This window comes from Micropterus salmoides, unplaced genomic scaffold (assembly GCF_014851395.1).
Source record: "Micropterus salmoides isolate LMB-PRFRI ecotype aquatic unplaced genomic scaffold, ASM1485139v1 Ms_hic_scaffold_6, whole genome shotgun sequence".
In the NCBI taxonomy this organism is placed as follows: domain Eukaryota; kingdom Metazoa; phylum Chordata; class Actinopteri; order Centrarchiformes; family Centrarchidae; genus Micropterus; species Micropterus salmoides.
Window position 1 is genome coordinate 36,036,986 of NW_024044348.1, and position 21,771 is coordinate 36,058,756.

Below are 21,771 nucleotides of genomic sequence, written 5' to 3' on the forward strand. Positions count from 1 at the left end.
TTGCAATAACTTTGGTGGCTTCTAGCTCCATAATCAGGTCAATATTTGAATGGTCAAATACTTTGGTTTGTGACCAAAAACCTGCAAAACTAATGACAGCTGTACTTTGTCTTTAGTGCTGAATAGCATGGTAATGTGCTAACCTCAGAGGGTGAACATCGTTTACATTACTAGTGCAGTGGCCGTTCAACTTAATAGTGAACATGAGATAATCAACTGGCTGCTGTCATTGCCAACAGCTACCTATTTGGGACCAGTCTATATAGAAAAAACGCATTCTCTCCGAAAGTAACATCACTGATTCTTGAAATGTTTAAGTTTAGCAATTACAAAATGGCAAACTTAGAAGACTTTTCTGCAATGTAACATCTTTAGATTCACTTTCTTCATCTGTTCTTGAATATACTGTAGCGAGCGATAGAGAGTCAGCTGTACCCAGCATGCTATTTTGCGGTGTAACAGTTAATAGGGTTCCCCTCTCAATACACTATACTATGTGTACTACTGGCGGTAGTAATGCACTCCTACTTAATATGCTGCGTAGATCTCACAAGCTCACACTCATCTCTGTATTTCCTTGAATCCTCAGCAACACACCTGCCGAATGTGAAGGTGATTGGAATTCAAAGGACAAACAGACAGGAAGTCCCTCCATTTTAGTTAAATAGCTGCTTAACAGCATGTTAGTATTGTCATTGTGATTGTGTTAGCAGGCTAACATTAGCATTTAGCTCAGTGCTGACTGAATATTAATTTCATGTACTCAACTGGAAAATGTTCAGTGTCAGTGATTTTAATTCGTTTTTTTTCCAAGTTTGTAGGTTTGGTTTTAAAATGTGGGGGAGAGCAATGGAGTGCTTTAACCTATATAGTTAATTACAGTTACACTTAAATCAATATAGCACGAAATTATGTTGAAATTAAAATATGAAAAAAATAAATTATGTTCTAACCTCTTCAGTGTTAAAGCAGTAACTCTACTTTCATGTGTAGTTATCTTGAAATGAAATCATGACGTTGTATTTGCATCTTTACAACAAGAAGATGTTTTATTCAAGCATTTTTGCATATATTAAGTGTAAATAAAAATATTGATTAAATTGAATAAAAAGTATGAAAAAACATGGAGAGGAAACAGTTAGCCCCGATTAGTGTCTCCAGGTATTTCTTTCAGGGTGCGTATAGCCTGACAACCTCCAACAAGTTAGGGTAGCCTGTGTGTAGCCTGAGGGGAAAAAGTCAGTCTAGCACTTGCTGCACCACTTGTTCCTGCTTGTTAAGCTCAACACACGTTAATAACTGAAGGCAACTCAAATGAAAATATAAACATTTTTACCAACCCCTCTGTTCTCCCATTGGAGTATGGTGGCTTAACATTAAGATGATAATGTTTAGAGAGATTGTTGTGAGAAATTGAACCTGATACAATAAAAGTCAGTTGGACGTGTCCCACTTGTAACCAAGACCAGACTCTGGTCCCAACTCTGTAGTTGTAGTAGTTGTATTGCAGGGGGTCTCGAGTCTGTTTCAATATGTCAGATACTAGAATGGGTCCAAGTGGAGTCTGATCAGGTGGTGTGTCAGAAAAAAAAAACAATACATAATTTTTTGAGGTGAGATGTCGAGTGTAAAGTGTGGTCTTGATTGTTAGGACGCACTGCTGCTCTTTTCAATTGTAACTGCTCCTTGGCTTTTTTTTTTAATGTTCTCTTTCTGTTTGGGCATTTTTGATGGGGTCTATTTAGACTCTAGTCTATTTTGAACAGTGTCTATTCTTTTTATTTAAGCATGTCACATTTGAGGATGTTTTCCACAGGTATCCTTTAGATCAGGTCCAATACCTTTCGTGAAGATCTCTAATATGAACGCTATTTCTCGGAGACAGGGTTGCAGATAAAGAGTTTCCTGTGCTCGTCTAAGAGAGCAGAGTGGGGAGAGTGGAGTGAAAGTGGAAAACAAACTAGCCACAGGATAGTGATAAGGAAATAATAGTCATTAACACCAAGGATGGTTTAATACAGCAAGGAATACAGATACTGTATGTCCAGATTTACTGTTACGTTGTCAAACTCTTCCCACACATTTTCTAAATATCCTGCCTTTACATATGTGGATTCGTGGAATTTGGTGACAAAAACAACTTGTGGACAGCAATTTCCTCTATACAGAATACCCTCATTAGCTCCAGTGCTCTGATGCCTAAGTCTGAATGTGTCTGTGCTTCCACACTTGAATGTCCATACCAATGTCAAAGCTCAACTATACAGTATCTAATTTTCATCACTCACGTGCGCAGAAAATGCAGAAAAATGAGAATTATGCAGACCTTAGCATGAAAGACAAGAAATTTGTATGTCGTTGCTATAAACTGTGGTTTATAGTTTATTATTTATCAACTGCAAACTATGACAAGACAAACTGGACAGTTTTGTATAGGTTAGCTTTTAGCTTTTGTCAACCAAAGCAGCCTTATTAAAGGAATATTAAACAATTTTCCCATGCAACGTGTACTTCTAGTTCAAAGATGAGTCCTTTATCCATCTGATCATTCTCAAAACTTCAGTATACACTCTCCTCCACAAACACACACACACACACACACACACACACAAGCAGATGTTTCAAATTAAGATAAACTACGAAAGGACCATGCTTAGATTTTGCAGCATTTGGGTTCGTAACATTTAGTTTACAAGGCCTCGGTGGACCTAGACATCAGTGCTACAGTTCCTGACAGGGTTTAACTGCCTGGCCTTTCTGCTGTTATGGAGTCAGACTTGGAAATGAAAAATTAGATTTTCAGAACATTTGTGGTAGAGTCTAACTCAAAATACAGCTGTTGCTTGCTTCTGTGTTTCCTAGCACCATAAATAGAAACAAACCTTCCCCAACCTCCTACTAGATGAAAAATCTAGCATGTTAGTTGTCACATACCGCCAATTCTTGTTTTGCATTTCTGGCAACTGAAGGAGAATGTCTTCATTTGCATAAATCATTCTGTAAACAAGGCCAAAAGTGGGGTGAGAGTGTTTCAACAAATCCTTTTAACTACAAACATCATGACGAAATAAGATCTTTCGTGCATCTAGTGGTAGAGGAGACACGATGACCCTGTTTAACTTTGTATAATTCAGCCTGATGCTCTGTGTATCCTCAGGCTCGGATCTTTAATGGTGGAAGTGATGGGCTCTTTGCAACCAATTAAATGAAACACCAATGTGTGGACCTAAGCTTTTATCACCGTCTCAACTGTAATTCCATGCAGATTTTTAATGTTATGATGAAATTAGGAGTCAATTCTCACACTCAAAAGCTGAAATCTTTTGTACATTGTTGCGCTCTATAGTGACAACAGTTAAACTAAATATGCTTGAACTACAGTACAACACAGATGGCAAAACCAGTCATAAGCTGAAGTACTGGAGAAATAAAAGTTTTCACCTGATATTAACACTGGAGGAAGGGTTAAGGGTCAAGTTATTACAGTTCATCCTGAGTCATTTCATGGAAATTTCCAGAATCTCATGGTGGTGCTTCAGGAAAAGACACGGGATCACCAGAGTCATGAGGATACATTGTCTGGTAATCATAAATGTCCATTCTTTACATGGACAAGTGAAATCAATTTTTGTGTTGTGTTGCAGCTGTAATCTGGCTATGAGTAAATGTCCCTGTTTGTGAAAAGAAGTTTGAAATGAAATGATTTTGTTTTGTGTGTACGTGGACACAACAGCACTCTCTGGTATCTGCGTAGACATGACGTGCTGTCATGAAACCAAATGTAGTATAAAGCACTCTTTTCTCCATTTTGGGTATTGATTTAGATTTAATTTTTTTTAAAGCATGGGTTATGTCATTTACAGAGCAGATCTTTATGCTGTAGCAGAAAAAAATATTTTAAATATAAAGTAAATTTGACTTTAACACCTAACAACACTTAACCATGCAGATGCTATAAAAGTATGATTATGACTGGAATAAATTACAGATTTCAGCTTTGAAGTGATAATGTGAAGAAGACCCTCTACATTTACCATACGCAGGCAGGGAACCAGTGATGCTCATAGACATATTTCAGAGTTGGACAGAATTTAGACATCACAGAAAAAAAATAACTATAGTAGCAGCTGGTTCTACAGGTGTTCTAACTTTAGATGTTCAAATACTTAATCCTGAAGCACCAAAACAGACTAACAGTATGTGTTCAGCCCCACACACACCTACATACTCCCTCTGAACATATGTGAGAGCAGATGAACATAAAGCCTCATCGCACACATGTCCACTAAGCTTTTGTGCTATGTCTTGTAAAAGTTAATTTTACCCTTCAGCTTCATTTAATTAGAAGCAGCGAGTGAAAAGGGCAGGATTTCAGTCTGGCTCGCTGGAGCCAGCGTGTAATGTGGCTCACCGCTGGACCAGGGCAGGATGACTGGCTGGATCCTCGTTAGACACAATCCCTGGATTACACACATGCACGCAAACGTACGTGCACACACAAATACACAATTATTAGAGTTGTGGGCATTTTTCTTCTTGATCTACCTGTTAATCCAGTCTGTAAACAATGTTACATAGCTTTGCACATCAAGATGCCTTTATTACCTAGTTCACAATACTGATGAAGCAGCTATCTTGATAGCTATACACACCCCTCAAAAACAAAGTGCACTGTCTCATATCCCAGAGAACTAATCACAAATTTACGAATCAGGCATTTCAAGCCATTTAGCTAAATTTTTTCCAGTTATGATATCTTATATATTCTGTGCATCTTGCATCTAAATTGTGGGAGCTCCAGACCACTGCATGAATTATATGCCATAGGCATAGCCTGTAATCATCAGATCTCGACCCAAATGAAAATATATAGAAGATTTTACAGTGCTGTCCACCACCATCATCAAAACCAAATGAGGAAGGAATTCTGTTCATTTGTCCAGCAGAGTCCAGAGACTTGGAGAATCTATCACAAGGAGTAGTGAAACTGTTCCTGAGACTTGTGGTGTCCAAGGACCTTAATAGGTCACTGTTAAATTTAAAATCAGTCTGTACATTTGTATTAAGGTTTTGCAATGCAGCACTATACTGTAGGCTTTACAAGCTGTGTGGACAGAGCAAGACCTTTGCTTCGACTGTTTCACCCATTGTGACACTTCCTGCCTGGACATGTTCAGTGGGCAGACCTCCTCACCAGTGAAGTAAAGTGCAGAAAATCTTTTCAGCCCCCAGACACAGATGCTGTATGATTATCACATATTCAATCACACTGCAGAACCTGAGCTCTGACATCTGCTGTGGGATTCAGAAGTGGAAAGGAGACGAGACATAGGATGTCAGGGATGGAAAATGAGGATGGAATAAAGCTATGAGAGAGTTAGAGAAAAGTCATTAAGAGAATGACAGAAAAATAAGAAATCTGAAGATAGAAAACGAGTTCAAGAGGGGAAAAGGAGACCACAGGAACACAAGTGGAAAAAGAGGAAATGGTGAAATAATATGGAAGGAGAGAAGAGTACAAAAGAAGAGACAGCACAAGAGAAGACAGGTGAAGGAGGAAGAAATAAAATACGTAGTTAAGATAGAAGTTAATACAAGATAGAATTGCCACAGGATAGTTTTCTCTTCTAATGGCTTTCAGAAATGAGCCGACCCCAACACATACATACACAAACAGATTATGCCACAAACAGATTATGGCCCGAGATTGAAGGAAGAACATGCAGATAATCGAGGCGCTGGGATTAATAATGAGATTAGGGAAGTAGGGGGGTTGGTGGTGGGATTACAGCTCCTGGTCCGACGTTAACAAACACAATTCCCAGACAGACAGCGAATGAGCAAAACAAAGCTGCCTTAAGAGGATTGAAGGGCTCGTGCATTGTGACTAAAACTATGTCTCAGATTGTCTTGCGCTCAGGGAATTGGATGACATTGCCAAAATGGAAAACAGGCATGGATGTTTTGCTGGCGTTTCTAATCATACACACTCATACACACCCACATAAATTATGCGTCTAAAATGTGTGAATAGAGCAAAGATTTAAAGCTTCTGAAAGCCTTTTCTATAACATCAATGACTAAGTGAGTAACATTCAAATTGAAAGCTAGGAAAAAAACATCATTAGATAATATTTATTATAAGAGATTATATAGAATTATAAGAGTTTTAACACCCAAAAAATCTGGTGATCTGGTCGGAGTATGGTTCCACCGTGCCCGGTCGCTCCGCAATCTCCTGTCCCTGGCCCTGTAGGCTCCACCTCCCCACTCCCTCTCCAGTACGGGTTGTGTCGCTAGTATGACTGACACGCTGTGAACAGTTCGCGATCGTTCCCTCTGGCTGGATTAATATTACACAGTATCCATGCACTACTGCAGCTGTGGGCTCCCTGCAGTGCCACGCAACTTTCTAAATTCTTCCCTCTCATGGAGAAAAGAAAGGTCAGGTCGCAAACAAAGCCACAGCTGTTGTGTAAAGCGTAATTGTGGCAAAATGGCTACATATGATAATAATAACAATAATAATTATAATATAATAAAACAAACATGCCTGCTTTCACAGTCAGCCCTGACGTTAGCCATTGCTTAGTCCCATGTGTGATTTGACCACATCTACATTATTCCATGACTGGGTTCGTTACTCTGTCTCTCTATTCAAATTCTGCATGTACAGTTGTTACTTGCAAATGATCAATTACTGATTACACATAACTCACTGAACCAGCAATTACATAACTTTACTAATAACTCACAGCAAAAGTTAGTTATATTACTTGTTACATTAACGTTGTTGCTCAGGTAATGCTCCATCAAAGGTGCTCCACAGCAACATGTCGCATCTTCAGTATTTAACACATAGTAATAATAATAATAATTATTATTCCTATTATTTAATAATTAATAATGAAATCCAACTTAAAGTTATATTCACACCGGGGGAACCACTCTTGAAACAAAAGAAATAGCTCGCCAATTACCAAATCCACAGTCCAGTCATTAAACATACTAAACTATTAATTTGAATTTTGGTTAATAATAAATTAGTAACAAAATTGCCCTTAATAGATAGTGGGTTGCAGGATTTTGAGTTGTATGTGTAAGAGTTTGGCAGTATATTCATTCTTATGCAATATTAATAGAAACCAGCATGGATATACATAACACAAATTGCAGTCTTTTCTGTGTGTCTGTTCTCCTCAGAGCTGAGTGAACTGGTTTCAGGTATCATAAGTGGGACCTTGTGTTGGCACTGTAAGATCACAGAGTTCTGTTTGGTGTCCGGTCTGAGCAGGCCAAGCCCGGAGGCTGCGTTGTCGAGACAGGCCAGTTTCCTCCAGAAGAGGAGCAGATCAAAGGGAGAGAGGAGCCAAGACGAAGAGAGTGAAAACAGAGTGATGTTGCATTGTGCTGTGATTAGAGATGGGAATCGCTACTCTGTACCTTTATGGTATAGACCGAAACAGCCCGGTATCGAATAGAACCGAAACGTCTCCAGTCAAACCAGTACTTCAATCAAAACCTAGGCCTACTTTTTGTAACTAGATCGTGGCAAAAAATTACTATTACTATAAAACAGACTTCTTTCTGGTTTTCTTCTTGTGACTTCTCATCTTTTCAGAGGTTTGCGATTCACCACCAATGGAAAAAGCGCTCGTGGAGAAAGTTAATAAAATAATCTTCCGTTGTTTACTTTCAACACTCTCTCATTCGAAGATAAAATATCTCCCAAGCTGTAGCCCTTCCCCTTATAGGCTAATACTACCAGTTATTAGGATAAGGAGTGATGTGATACAATTTCCCAATACTTTTTATGTAGCAGTTATTTGCAACAAGAAAAATAAAATAGATCACCTTGCTTGTCCATAACAACAATAAAAATAGTAATAAGCTACTAATCAACTGCTATGGCTTCAACATGTAAAGGTTAACCAAGCTAACAAATGCCACACAAACCTGTCCACTGAACCTGATATTGACCCTCCATGTAGTATCTAGTCAGAAAGTCATTTGTAAGAATATATATTTGTAAATATGTTAATTGTATTTTTTTATTCATGCTTGGTTTGTGCAAGTTGTGTATGTTTGGTAACTAATTTTTTTATGTAAACCGCTTCTACTGCAATTTCTATTTGGGGTTGAACTTCCATTTAGTCGATGTCCCCATGACAGGGGAGAATACTTGTGTCACCATCTTTCCCTCAAATTCAATGTAAAATATCTTTTCCAGTCCAGAAAAGCTCTAGATCATTACTGAACCACAACTGTGTTTGTGATTGCGCTCTAAATATTTTGAGAACCCCATTCATCGACCGTTCAAACATATAGTCCTCTCAGCCTGTACCAAATCAAGCTTTTGCGGCAGTCGATTCCAAACTTTGGTATTGCACATACACAGCAGAAGCATAAAGACACACAGGCTCCATTCATGTGTATCTTCTTTTATTTCATTTTAATTTACTCTATTCCTTTGTTTGTATGTTACATTAGCATTCTCCTAACATCCTCGCTTGTCTACCCGTTTATTTCCGTGTTTCAAGTAACATGTCCCTTTTTTATTTGCACAAGCTGTGTGTGTGTGTGTGTGTGTGTGTGTGTGTGTGTGTGTGTGTTTGGCTGTTCTCTTTCAATCCTGGACAAGAGCAGACGCAGGAAAATGAGCAAGACATCGAAGGAACACTTGGAATCAGAAATGAGCTGTCTACAGAACACCAATGAGATGTGTGTGTGTGTGTGTGTGTATTTAGGCATGCACATGATTTTGCAAACACACATCTTTGTGCGGTTTTGCAGGATTCACAGGGCTAACACTCAGAATATCGTGAGAAGCAGTTAAATTGAGAAAAACATAAACCAATGAAAAATGGATTAGGAGCAGAGGAATTGCCCTGGAGAAATACCTTGTTTCTGTGAGCTGTGTGTTTGTGTGTATAGTCAGGAGGGAGGCCGTGTGTGCAATTTGTATATTTCCTAATTGCCAACAACAGGTGGATTGAGTGAGGGGGATTTTTATTTTGATGAAAGAATGCAAGGCTTTCTTATTAGATTCATATGTAGCTACTAAAACTTAGACCATGTTTACATCAACATGGCTGAGGCATACATAGCCATTCCCCTCACCCACTTAGGACAGTCCCATCATCTCTCATTGTTCCTAATCCCCAAGTACATGCCACTTATCAAACGTGTGAAACCATCAGTGAGAACAGTTAAAGTGTGACCGGAGGTGGCAGACTTTGTACTACAGATTGGAGTATGTTTGCAACTCAGGCCACCCTAGACTCTCACATGCACATTGATTCCAACTATTTCAACACTAACATCAATAGTGTCACCACCCTCAAATCAGAAGCCGGTGATCAAGAGAGAGAGATCAAGATCAGGTTACGTGCAGGCCTACAGTAAATAACATCATGAAGTTTGCGGACGACACATCTCTGAGGACCTCTCTTGGACCCTCAACACACCAGCGTCTCTTCTTCCTCAGGAGACTGAAGAAGGTCTATCTGTTTCCTCAGATTTTGGTGAACTTCTTCCATTGCGCCATTGAGAGCATCCTCACCAACTGCATCACAGTATGGTATGGCAACTGCTCAGTCTCGGGTAGTGAAAACTGCCTGACACTTCACTGGTACTCCCATGCCCGCCACTGAGGCTGTCTAGCACAAGCGGTGTCTGCGGAGAGTGTGCAACGTTGTCAGGGACCCCTGTCGCACAGGCCACAGACTGTTTGTCTTCAGGACTCAGGACTCTCCGTTCCAAGACCAGTAGGCTCAAGAACAGCTTCTTTCCTCAGCAGTCACCTTGCTAAACTCTGCACCACTATGAGAGTTTGAGCAATGAAATGATGAAAGGAGAATCAGATAAATATGAATAAATGATTTGGGGTATGCGTAGAGCCTTAAACATAAAATCCACCTTGACGCACTTCCCGAAAGGTTAAAAAACAGCTCTGCCTGATTAACTGTATTTGACATTTTCTAGCCTAATTCTGCTTCTTGGTGATGTATTTTTCTTATGCACCTGGATGACTGGTGATTGCAGATGGTGTGGTTAGATATTTTCTGTGTGGTAGGGAAAATTGTTTTAAGCAATCTAAAACACCAATGATGACCCATCAGGTTTTTGTACTCAAACAGCAAGACCGTCTTTATAGATTCAATGCTTCTCATTGTGATCCATTGACTCCTTTTCAATACTGTATGTATTGGGCTTCATAAAAGTTAAAGAATTGTAAAGCACAGTAACATAGAATTTATTTTATTTGTTTGTTAGTAAAATTGATAATTTATGTACTCTACTGTTTCAAGTGGATCACAAAGTATTCTGCTTCTGCGTCTATAATTAGAGTGATTTGAGGAATTAATAGATAGGAAAAGACACTAGAGTTTAGGGCACTGTCTAATGCTACTTTGTATGCACAAAAAATGTTATTAAAAACGTAGATGGATGGACGTGGATGCGTGGGTTTGTATTGGTTGGGAGGGTAATCTGCTACTGTATGTGCTGTATTCTATCTATGAAGCCTTGGAAGTGTCGTGCAGAAATTACAGTACAGATTTGTGTTTAATGATGGGGCTGTGCGCATTTTTACACATGTGGCAGAGCAACAGTAACTAATTACTTATTCATAATCATCAATTGGCCCATCACCACCTCAGTATCTATTTGTAAATGACATTCTATACTTCAGACAGATAAACTGTGACACAGATTCCATGTTTATCCACTCAAATCGTTTGGAATGAAGCGGCTGTCCTCAGGATGAGCCCTGGGCTCCATCAATTATGTTTATTCAAACATTTTTATTTTAATGTAAGTAAAAGCCCAAACTCTATTTTCTGTGGAGTTACAACATATTTTTGTCCTCCTGCCAGGGAGTTTTAAGTTTTGCTTCTTTAATGGAATGGCTCACAGTATTTGCAGTAGTGGCATTATTGTGTGCATAGATAGACGGATAGTTAGTAATGCATCACATGGGCTGTACATGTATAGAGTTTGAACTTACTTCTTACAGTAAAATAAAAATGTTTGAATTGGTGGAGATCCCATGCAATAAAGTTACCACATCTTGAGACAAAACATTTTTGTACAACTCTTTTACTGTAAACTGTGTATTTCTATAACAGGGAGGGCCCCTGAGGGGTTCCAATGTTGTTTTGACACCAAAAGATAGTTTGTCAAATTATTTCTTAAGCCAACAATAATAATTTATCTTCACACTAATAATGTAACATTTTGAAATTGCAGATATAAACAAACTTTTACTTCTTCCAGTTTAGTGGCAGTAGGCTTGTTCTACTCATAGTAATATTTTACCTGACAGCACAATCAGTTAAGCTCTCACGTTATTATTGGTGTTTCTTTCTACACTTCAACACAATTGGATGCAATAAGTCAGTACATTTGAAATTGAAATTCAGCTTTGTTGAAGTAAAGCAAGAAACTTAAAACATTTGTTTTCTGAAAATATGTACATACTCCTGAATAGTAATAAATGAATGGGTTGGATAAATGTGTCACAAAGAAAAAAAGATTACATGTTATGTTTGCAATATAGAAAAGATGTTAGAACAAGTAGGGAAGGATCGAAACAAAGAAGGATAAGAAAAATGATTTTGTATTCATAAACCCAAGGATGAAACTTTGTTGAGGAGGTGAGGTTAAATTTTGACAGGAAACGATAGGACAAATTAGTACTTGGATGTGTGGAAATACAGAGAGAGGAGTTTCCTAGTGATCTAGTGATTCTCCCTGTGGTTTTGCCACTAATGAGAACATCTGCATCAGTGAAGCAGCCAGAGTGAGAGAGAGATAGCCAAAGGGGAAAGCTGTCTGAGAGAAGACAACTAGACTGAGTGCAGAAAAAATAGTTCAAAGACCAAAATATAGTAAGTGGTTTCGGAAAAACAGGGAGGGGTTTTGGAATCAGAATATTGTTTTTATCTTATCTTTTAAATGCCTTTCCCATTTTTGGAAACAAAAAACAAAACAACAGAATTGTCACGAAATGGCACAAAAAAGTCATCTATTTATTGCATTCACTAATTAATGTAATTTTGGTTCTTGACTTCCTCTTCTCCCCAAGGTGCCAATGCCCAGCTCAGTTTGAGGGGCCTGAGTGCCAACAGAACAAGCACAGTTTCCATGGCAATGGCTATGCCTGGTTTCCTCCCATGATGCCTTGTTTCGAGAGCCATGTGTCGCTGGAGTTCATCACGGATGTTGCTGATGGACTGCTGCTGTATAGCGGCCCGTTAGCCCAGCTGCAGGCCTGGGACCAGGAGGACTTCATGGCCATAGGTAGGACGCAATTCAAGCTTAATAAAATGTCCCATCTGGCTCTGATTCAACAGTATTCACTGTTTGAGGACAACTGTAATGAGATGGAGGAAAGTGCTAACCTTCCTAGATCTGCAGGTGAATGTCCTCATAACAGTAAATTAGTACAAGGCCAAATACTCTGTGTGAGAACAGATAGAGAAGCAGAGGAGAGAGAGTACGTGCCCTCAGCTGTATCTTCTCAGTCTTGATGATTCACAGTAGCAACAGCGCATAAATAAAATGCTGTTTTTCCAAAAGAAGAAAAGTGGATTTCAAAAACATTATTACGTGAGGGAAAGAATGGAGGACTTCAGTGTGTGAGGATAAAGAAGAATGGGAAGTAAAGAAGTCATCCTGCTCTACTCCAGAGAATCCAGACAAACTACACAGCAATTACTGTACACATACTCTACTACTCTATAATTTATAATAAAAATTCAATATCAAAACTAGTTAGCCAGCAAGCAAAGAAATGGCAATAAAAAAACTGTTTTAAATTTATGAAATTTATGAATTAACAGTTCAAATAGTTAACCCCTTGACGCCTGAATTTTTTTACAATAAAAAAATAATAAAAACTATTTGTGTTTTCATTTGCTTTCAGGCTGATGTTAAATTAAGGGAAGATTGTTAATTTGTCTATAGAACATAGAAAATATATAAATTCAAGTATATGTAGGTATGATGCAAATTAGCAACAGGCATAAACAAGAAACCAGGGCTTGCAAAAGATTCCTAAGTACGTATCGAATATGCACCAACAGGCATTGGGGGAATCCATGCACCAGGGGTGGAAATTAACTTTCTGGCTCACCTGCCAAGGTGGCTGGTAGATGAAAAAATCCACCAGCTAAACATATATTTTACCAGCCAAAATAATAAATTGCCTTTTGTGTTACATATACATTTGTTTCCGTCCCTTTAATGGAGATAATAAAGTATTAAAACACTACAACTTTTGTAATTAGCTCCTGACAATAGCAGTTTTCATGCTGCCTTTTTTCACGGGGGTTGTGCGCCAATCTGCCGGCTCGCTGCACTTTATGAAAGGTATGGAGCAGATTTTATCCACCTCTGAGCAGGGAAAGTTCTGTTGTTTTATTTTCAGACAGAGACATAACGATCAGTTTGTGAAAAGCACATATGATTGCGGGATGAAGGTCTTTTCACATGGGATAAAGCTGCAAACTTTTGTTCAGTATAAAGAAGCGAATGCGACAAATATGCCGATATTCTTTCCGCACGGATCTCCGTATGAAAGTGGCTGCACTCTCACTCTCCCCTCCCGGCTCCTGTCGCCCACCCCATTACAAATCTACGACAATCAAACACGAGTAACACGAAAAGAACATAAACAACAACCAATGAACGCCTCTAATTCATGTGTAACACGATTTTAGATACCTTGGTACATCGGGAACCAATTTTAAGTGCGACACAACAAACAAGAACGCCGGTCTGCTGCTAATTACCGTCAAATAGAAATTAAAGCCTTCAGACATTTGACGGAAAATCCACCCTTTTTGGCGGGTGGCTGGTGTTAATTTCCATCCCTGACATGCACTATCTTGGCTGCAGTCTGAAGAAGTGTGATGCGAATTCCCGACAATCGGCGTCAAGAAGTTAAAGTAGCTTAGAGTAATGGATATCATATCAATCAAAATCAATCAATAAATAGTTGCTGCTTCTTCAGCTTTTAGTGACAGTGGTTCAAATGCAAACTTTATCTTTGGGTGTAGATCTGAGGTTGAGTAAAAAAGGATGGGAATGACATGGTCTACAGTGTCGAGGCCTGGTCACCGCAATATTTAAACTGGGCAACATAAATTCCAATTTATTTCCAATATGTCTTTTAAATAAACTGTGTGAACTTATATTACCATTAGCAACCAAGCTAATAAGTTTGGTATCTGTCATGCTTACTAGCTCGTAGAGCAGTTTTCCCTCTTCGATTACTCTTTTTTTTATGTAAATGATGTGACAAGAAACAAGAATCTTGTGACTGACAAGCACTAGCATGCTCCCCTGGCTAGCTACTAGTGTTAGCAATAGCTCGCCAGCTACAGCAGTTCACCACCTAGCCCTGCATGTCAACATGTCACCAAGACTAAACTACATTTTTGCAAAGATGTGGGAATGCATTTTGCTGTGCCACTTTCTAATGTGATGGGCCTCCAGAGAGAGGGACTGAAACGAATAACACTGTTTGACAATTATAAAAAGGAAACGCCAACTTAAAGAAAATTGAAAGTGTGATATATGTTTGTACTAAACATTTATGTTCTGAACAAACCTTAAGGAAAACACCATCCTTCAGCTCCCAAATCCCCTCTTTCACCTAGCCTGAAGACAAAGGAGTGTTAGACTAGAACGGAAATCAATTTCAGGTTTAATTCCCTGTGTGTATTAACTTGCCACGACCTGAGGATTAGGCAATAACAGGCACTCTTACACAATTGCACACACATTCTCAATGATTTTGATCTTATTAAAGCTGACACCCCATGCATTTTGATGTGTACGACAAGGGTAATTGTTATTACACAAAGGCTAATTAAGAAAAGAAGGAAAAGATGTACAGGGGACAGTCACTCACACACACTTCTGCAGCTCACAGTAATACTGTGAATTTTGGTTAGATAGATCTGTAAATGTGCGTAAACTGAGCTTTGGCATCTGTACATCTCTAGCTCCTAAGGGAAAATATTGGTCTTTTCTTTTGTTGATGTGGCAATATTATTGAAGTTTGAAGACAATAAAGCTTGTTGAACTGAGGGCGGCATGCAGGAATTATTGACAGACGGAAACAGAGAACAAAATGTCTTGTACATCTCAGTATATTTAGTGTTTTAATCTGAGAGACTAACACCTCCTTGTCTCTCTCGCTTCGTCTTCCCTTGCATTGGTCCTCTCTCTTGGGAAAGATGCTGTTGTTCCATCACTGCCAAAGTAATGTGTGTGGGAGGGGAGGTCTGCCTGGAGAGCCCCACGCGTTATGTATTTGTGCGTGTGTGTGTGTGTGCGCGCAGGTTTGCAGTGTAAATCCAGAATTTTTTCTTTAGCTTTGGTTTGTGTCAGAGGGTCTGTGTGTATCTGAAAGGCAACCAGCATGTGTTATTAGATTCTAAAGAGTTAATGGGTTTGCGAAGCTAAGGGTGATTTGTCACTGTGCAGAGTGTAATTAGAATCAGACTGTACATATTTAGATCTCTAATGAACTTGTTTCAAGGTTCACCTACTGCATGTAACAAATCCATTGGGTCCAGCACAGTCTAGGCTGGAGCATAAAATAACTGGATTAAAGTACGTATGTGGATGTATGGATGTATATCAATGTACCAAACAATGTAATGATACAATTATTTGTTGAGGGCCTTTTCCAATATTCGCAGATAGATTCTGTTGATACTATGCCAGTGATCTCTGTGCTGAATTTTGGACTATCTCTATGCCCATAACTACTGTTGTTGGGTATTCGCATTAGCAGAAATCTTTTGTTTTCCCAGTTTGGCCATCATTTCTAGTAATTGCTGAGAGGCAAAAATTCCACTGCATTCAGAAAGTATTCAGACCAATTCACCTTTTTCACTTTTTTGCTACGTTGCAGTTACGTTATGTTAAACCATTTAAATTCATTTTTCCCTCATCAATCTAATACACTTACTTCACTTAATACAAAACTTGAAACCATGCTTTCCCAGGTTTTGTTCAGCTTTCCTTCAGCCCTGACCAGTCACCCTCTCCCCGCTATTGAAAAACATCCCCACTGCATGATGCAGCCACCATCATGTTTGGGATGATATTGCAGGGGATGAGCAGTGCCTGGTTTCCTCCAGACATGACCCTTAGAATGGAGGCCAAACAGTTCAATCTTGGTTTCATCAGACCAGAGAATCTTGTTTCTCACAGTCTGAGAGTCCTTTAGGTGCTTTTTTGCAATCTCCAAGCAGGCTTTCATGTGTCTTTCACTGAGGAGAGGCTTCCATCTGGCCACTCTGCCATGAAGCCCAGAAGCAGAAATAGTTTTGTAGATCTGTGCCTCAACACAATTCTACCTCAGAGCTCTGCAGGCAGTTCCCCTGACCTCATGGCTTGGTTTTTGCTCTAATGTGCATTGTCAGATCAAGACGATCAGGAGAAATGGTAGTCACCTGATCTAAAACTTAACATCATTGCAAAGGGAAATCTGTCACATGTCAATGTGAAATTTCACTTTTTACTTTTTATAACTTTGCAAGATCCTTTTTTTCACATTGTCATTATGAGGTATTGAATGTATCATGTATGAAGTATGTACCCTGTCACTTTTAAGTTCCCATAAAGTACAGAGCATACAGCAGTAAACTGCCAATGGCAGCTTCTTTATTTTCCAAGACCCAGAGACGTATCAGTTATAATACAAACCAGCTTTCCTGCATGTAAAATAGTTTTACAACCTTTCCATTTAGGAATAGGCTCCCTGTGAGCACAATATAAACTGACATAATAAAACATTTTTGAAAATATTTTGACAAGATTGGTCAACTTCATTAGTTAATAATACAGGACCTTCCTTAGTTTATATTGTACTTTATTGGTGTAAAAAATGTGCAAATTACCAAGACCAAGTGAAATCTTGTGAAGCTGGGACATTTTTTTTATCTTTAAAATAATTCTAGACCATTAAGTATAATCCACCAACAACGCAGTAACAGGTTTCTTTGCTTAGACTCTTGATGCACAAACTATCTGGTATAAAAATATTATTATAAAACATGTATATTATAAACCAGCTGCAGTCCGGGATGAATCTCCATCATGTCTGATATGAACAACACTAAATGTCCTATCTGTTTTTTATTAAAAAGGATAATATTAACACCATAAATTGCAGTAGTCCGCCTGTTCTAGATTCAGCTTTGGGAGAGACAAAAAGGAGTAGAGTTCAAATAAGGCACAAATCAAAATAAATGAAATTCTATGAAAAATATTAAATGATTCTTCCAGTCACTCTCACTATCTCTGTGAATCATGGAGCTCATGAGAGTGCATCCAGTTGCAGAACATATACAGGCCAAAAGCTAACACAACTAAAATAGTAGCCGCAATCATCTGTATAACAGTGAACAAATACGATGAGCATGAAAAGATGAAAAACAGGAGGGAAAAGGGACAACATTGATGGGGTACCACTGGTTAATTTAAGGATGTTAAGGTGACTTAGAGTTGGTTTCCCTGACCAGAATCTGAACTTGTCTTCTCTAAATCAACAACTTTTTGATTAAATAGGATTCTCAAAGGAAAAGGAAATGCTTTTCAAGACCAGCCTAAGAACACAGTTTCAAGCATCCACTGCTAACGTTGATGCACAAAGAGCCTTATTGGATTGATGCATAATTACAAGAGGAATCAGACAAAATGCGGTGATTCACTCCCAAATGAAACACTGAATGCCGAAGGTGTCATCCTGACATGACTGTGTTATAAAACAAGAGCTGTGCTGGAAATGACATTGTGGGGGAACACACTGCTCCCGTGGCATGACTTCAAGTTGAAAGTGTAGTTTGAAAAGGGTTTTACAATAATAGTTTCAGGATATGGAGGGAGTTGGAAAGAAGGAGAGGTGAAAATACGGATTTGAAGGAACAGAGGAACAGAGAAGAAGACAAAAAGAAATGTCAGGTGGCAACACAGGCTGTTTTACAACCTGAACTGCTTTTTCATTTACGAATGTCAAGTGTCACATGAGAAGCCACTAATACATTTTGACCATAGTGAGTTTGTGTGTGTGCGGGACATTGTTCACCTTGTTATTAGGCCTTGTTAGGTGATGCTGCCCATTGAGCCTGATCATATTCCCCACTGCTTCACACACACATTTCCACACACACCTTCAGCTTCTTATTGAGATCCTGGTTTGTTTTTCCAAAGCCGCCCACTCATCCGCCCTTTATCCTGCCGCAGGGCAGCTGTACCAAGCCAGCCCTGCTGTATAGGCCAAAGAAGGTGTAAGGCACTCACATACACACAAACACACACTGGGAACATAGCTGTGTAGTACACCCAATCTTTGTCCACTGGGGGAGAAGAGATTACATGGTTACACACAGCTGGTGTGTGCCCATAAAGGGCATAATAATGTCCACGTCTAAGCTGACCTGTTGTGTTCTGGGTAAGATCAGAACATTGGATGTTCCCTCACCATTATGTAAATGCTGTTTATTAATTTGTGAAGCCTTAAATTCCCATTCCAGGCACTCTGAGCTTTGGACGGCCATCTTGGTTAACAGTTCATGGTCAGTTTGTTCCAAGCTACGCTCTTGTTTACGCTCATATTTTCATGCATGGAGCTCATCCAAATATCCAGCCCAGCAGCTTAAATAACAATATTTAGTTTCATTGAACAATACAGCACAGATATTTTATTAATGATGAACCTTTTAAAATAAGTGATTATGAAGGACAAACCTATGACACACACAAACACAAATATACCAGCCTAATTGACCTTGTTTTTGTGCAAATAAATCAGTTATTTTGATTGAAATATGTGGAGTCTGCTGCATAATAGAATGCAAATAGACACCCAACCTTTACAGCAAACTGTATTTGCATACTAATTTACCTGTATATTATCATTAGTTTGGCTGGAAACCATTATCACCCACTGGCACTTTAAAATAACTAATAGGCATTTACAGCTAGTAACAACACTGGCACGCACTTCAAATGTGTAATGAATATTCAGTTGTTTGTATAAAACTGCTCCCGCACCACAAGACTCACACCAGTGATATGAAATACTTGGACGGTTGTCAGTGTGTAGCCAGAAGAGATGATTTTTCCTTCTGTATTATGTGTCCATAAAAGCCTGTCGGCAGATCTGGAAGGACATAACAGAGACCCCTGCTATTAACGTGTGGCTTGTGTCCAGATTGTGTCAAGATAAGATTTAGTTGAGGAAAATTTTATATTACTTTCTCTGGGGATATTTATGGCCCAAACTTTTCCAGTGAGCACTTCCTCTTGCTTCCATTTTGACATTACATTTTTGACAAGACATTGTCACTTCCTCCTGTCACAACCTCCGGGGGTGTTTCCCATTGGTGATCTGATCTGTAATATACTTACATTAGGTATTTATACCTCTATTACAGTCAGAACTAGTGTGTGGAAGATATATTATGTCACTTTCCAGTCAATCATTTTACTGCATAGAAATAAATCTTTCACAACTGTTTGCTAATGGTAAAATAAGTAGGACATATGTTTTTTTTCTGTCCTCCGACACTGTGTATACATGTGGAGAGTATGGCGATCTGAAGTAATACGATCAAAACTATCAGTTAAATTCACAGCAGCACATATCAGCTTTACTTAAGAATGTCTGCTTCTGTTCAATTATGAATTTTTTTATGTGATCTAAATAATATGAATTATATGGAAATGGTGACCCTAACCAGTAAAACACCAGTGTTGTTACAAATATGGGACGATAAATAAACATTTTAGATAAAAAATCTCTCCATGTGATTTTTGGACAAATCTGTTTTTGGCAAAGCCTTTCATTTAGCTGTGTCCAAATACCACATGTTTAAGTCCAAAAACCTATTAATGTTCTTATACCTAGTGCTTCTATTAGGAGTTAACACTTTAAAGAAGGAAAATGTCTATGAAGATTCTCAGTCATCCAGGTCATAGTTATCCAACGAGGGTTAAAATGAAGGGCAACTGGACTTGGTTGAAGCTTGATCTTCAACCAAGTCCAGTTGCCCTTCATTTTAACCCTCGTTGGATAAAGAAGGAAAAGTTGCACATTAAGGGACATGCACTTATATGCTGACATAAAGATTGGAAACAGGGGAAACCACTAGTTTTACTATTTCCAGTGGACAGCTCGACTATTTTTTGACCGGTGCTGTGTTTTTTTGGAGACTCCTGGAGACACCAGGAAAGTGTGACACCACAGTGTCCGGCCAAGATATTGTCCAGCACACAAACCGCCGTAAAACTCCAATTTGTTCTTGTTACACTTTGGCTAGGGTTAGGATGTTTTATAGTTGCAGGTTAATGTATTTTGTGACCTTTAGACAGGCTCGGGCTCGTTGTTTCGCCTGCTTCCTGTCTTTACGCTAAACTAAGATAATCTGGCGGTAGCTTCATATTTACGGTATAGACATGAGTGGTACCAAACTTCACATCTAACTCAAACCTCATGTAATTAATGAACATACTTACCAAAATGTCTGTCTATTCCTTCAACAATCTCCATTGCATTTTGCGTCTCTAGTTGCTCAAAATGTTCTTCATAAAAGTTCTTTTGAAAATGAGCTACTGTAAATATAATAATTAATAAAAGAAAAGGGCAATATGTTATTTCCAAGTCTAGCAGGTAGTCAGAAATAGACAGATTTATTAGTACTCCTGGTACTACATACAATATCATTTAGCATTGTGACTGCCCGGCCTGATCAGCATGCCACTCGTTGACCTCAGCTGTGTTAGTGAGATTAATTGTCACAGTAATGATTTGTCTCCAAACATGGCTGGAAGCTTTAGACCTGCTCTGAGGTGCTTGAGCAAACACACAGAAGTACCCTGTCTTACACGCACACACACATGCAAAGACTAGAGGCCAGCGCTTGTCCAATCAATAGACAAATTAACAAGACAAATTAAATTTGTGTAATTACAGCACTCTTGCCGAATGGAAAAGATTTGCCAGCAGGGGGTTGGATAAGGACTGACGGGAGTGTGTGCTTTGTAACTCTTCCCTTGAACGAAAGGAACATTTCCAGAACACGTTACACAGATACTTTTTGATACTATTTGTTCATATGGCGCCACTACCTGAAAGGAGGATTGAGTGATGAATAAAGACCATAAATGGAAGAAAGGGGATATGGCAGGCGACAGCATACACACACAGATTCACTTTACGTTCAATTTCCACAGGGCTGTTTTGTAAAGTACCCCCTAGCTTAGCATTGCAATGGCTTTCAAGTAGGAGGTGTTGCTGGATGCAGAGATCCAATATGCGTCGGCTGCGGAGCTGGCTAGCTAGCCGACAGATCGTTTATACAAGAAGCTTTCTGCTCTGCTCTTTATCTATCACCTGCTGATTCGTACACAGGCTGACTTTTCAGGCATTAGTGTATATGCGACTGCTTGTGTGTGTGGGTGGGTGGGTGGGTGCTGGGTGTGTGTATGTGTGTAGCGGGGTGATTTGTAAGGCTGTTTATGCAGTCCATATGCTCTCAGTTTGACTCCTGTGTATCCTCAGGCTGTCAGAAGATGAGGACATTTTTTATATTTAAGAGCCCCCAACTCTGTGGGAGTTCAAGCTCTCCTTGCACACAAAGCACACACGTTAACTCGCTTTCTCCCTCTTGTCTGTCTCAGACTAGGAGGTAATGAATTATGTATTAGTAGCTGAAAAGAAGCCTGGCTGTGTGCATGAGCTCTTTT

At 39.1% G+C, this 21,771-nt stretch overlaps 1 protein-coding gene across 1 annotated transcript in view; it reads left to right on the forward strand.

Annotated features, from left to right (window-relative positions):
* Positions 1 to 21,771, forward strand: part of si:ch211-186j3.6 (neural-cadherin) — a 298,231-nt gene that overhangs the window by 206,663 nt on the left and 69,797 nt on the right. Inside the window, exon 27 of the mRNA XM_038700849.1 lies at positions 12,089 to 12,303. Within this exon, the coding sequence (XP_038556777.1) occupies positions 12,089 to 12,303 (215 nt within the window). The remainder of the gene's footprint in view (positions 1 to 12,088; positions 12,304 to 21,771) is intronic.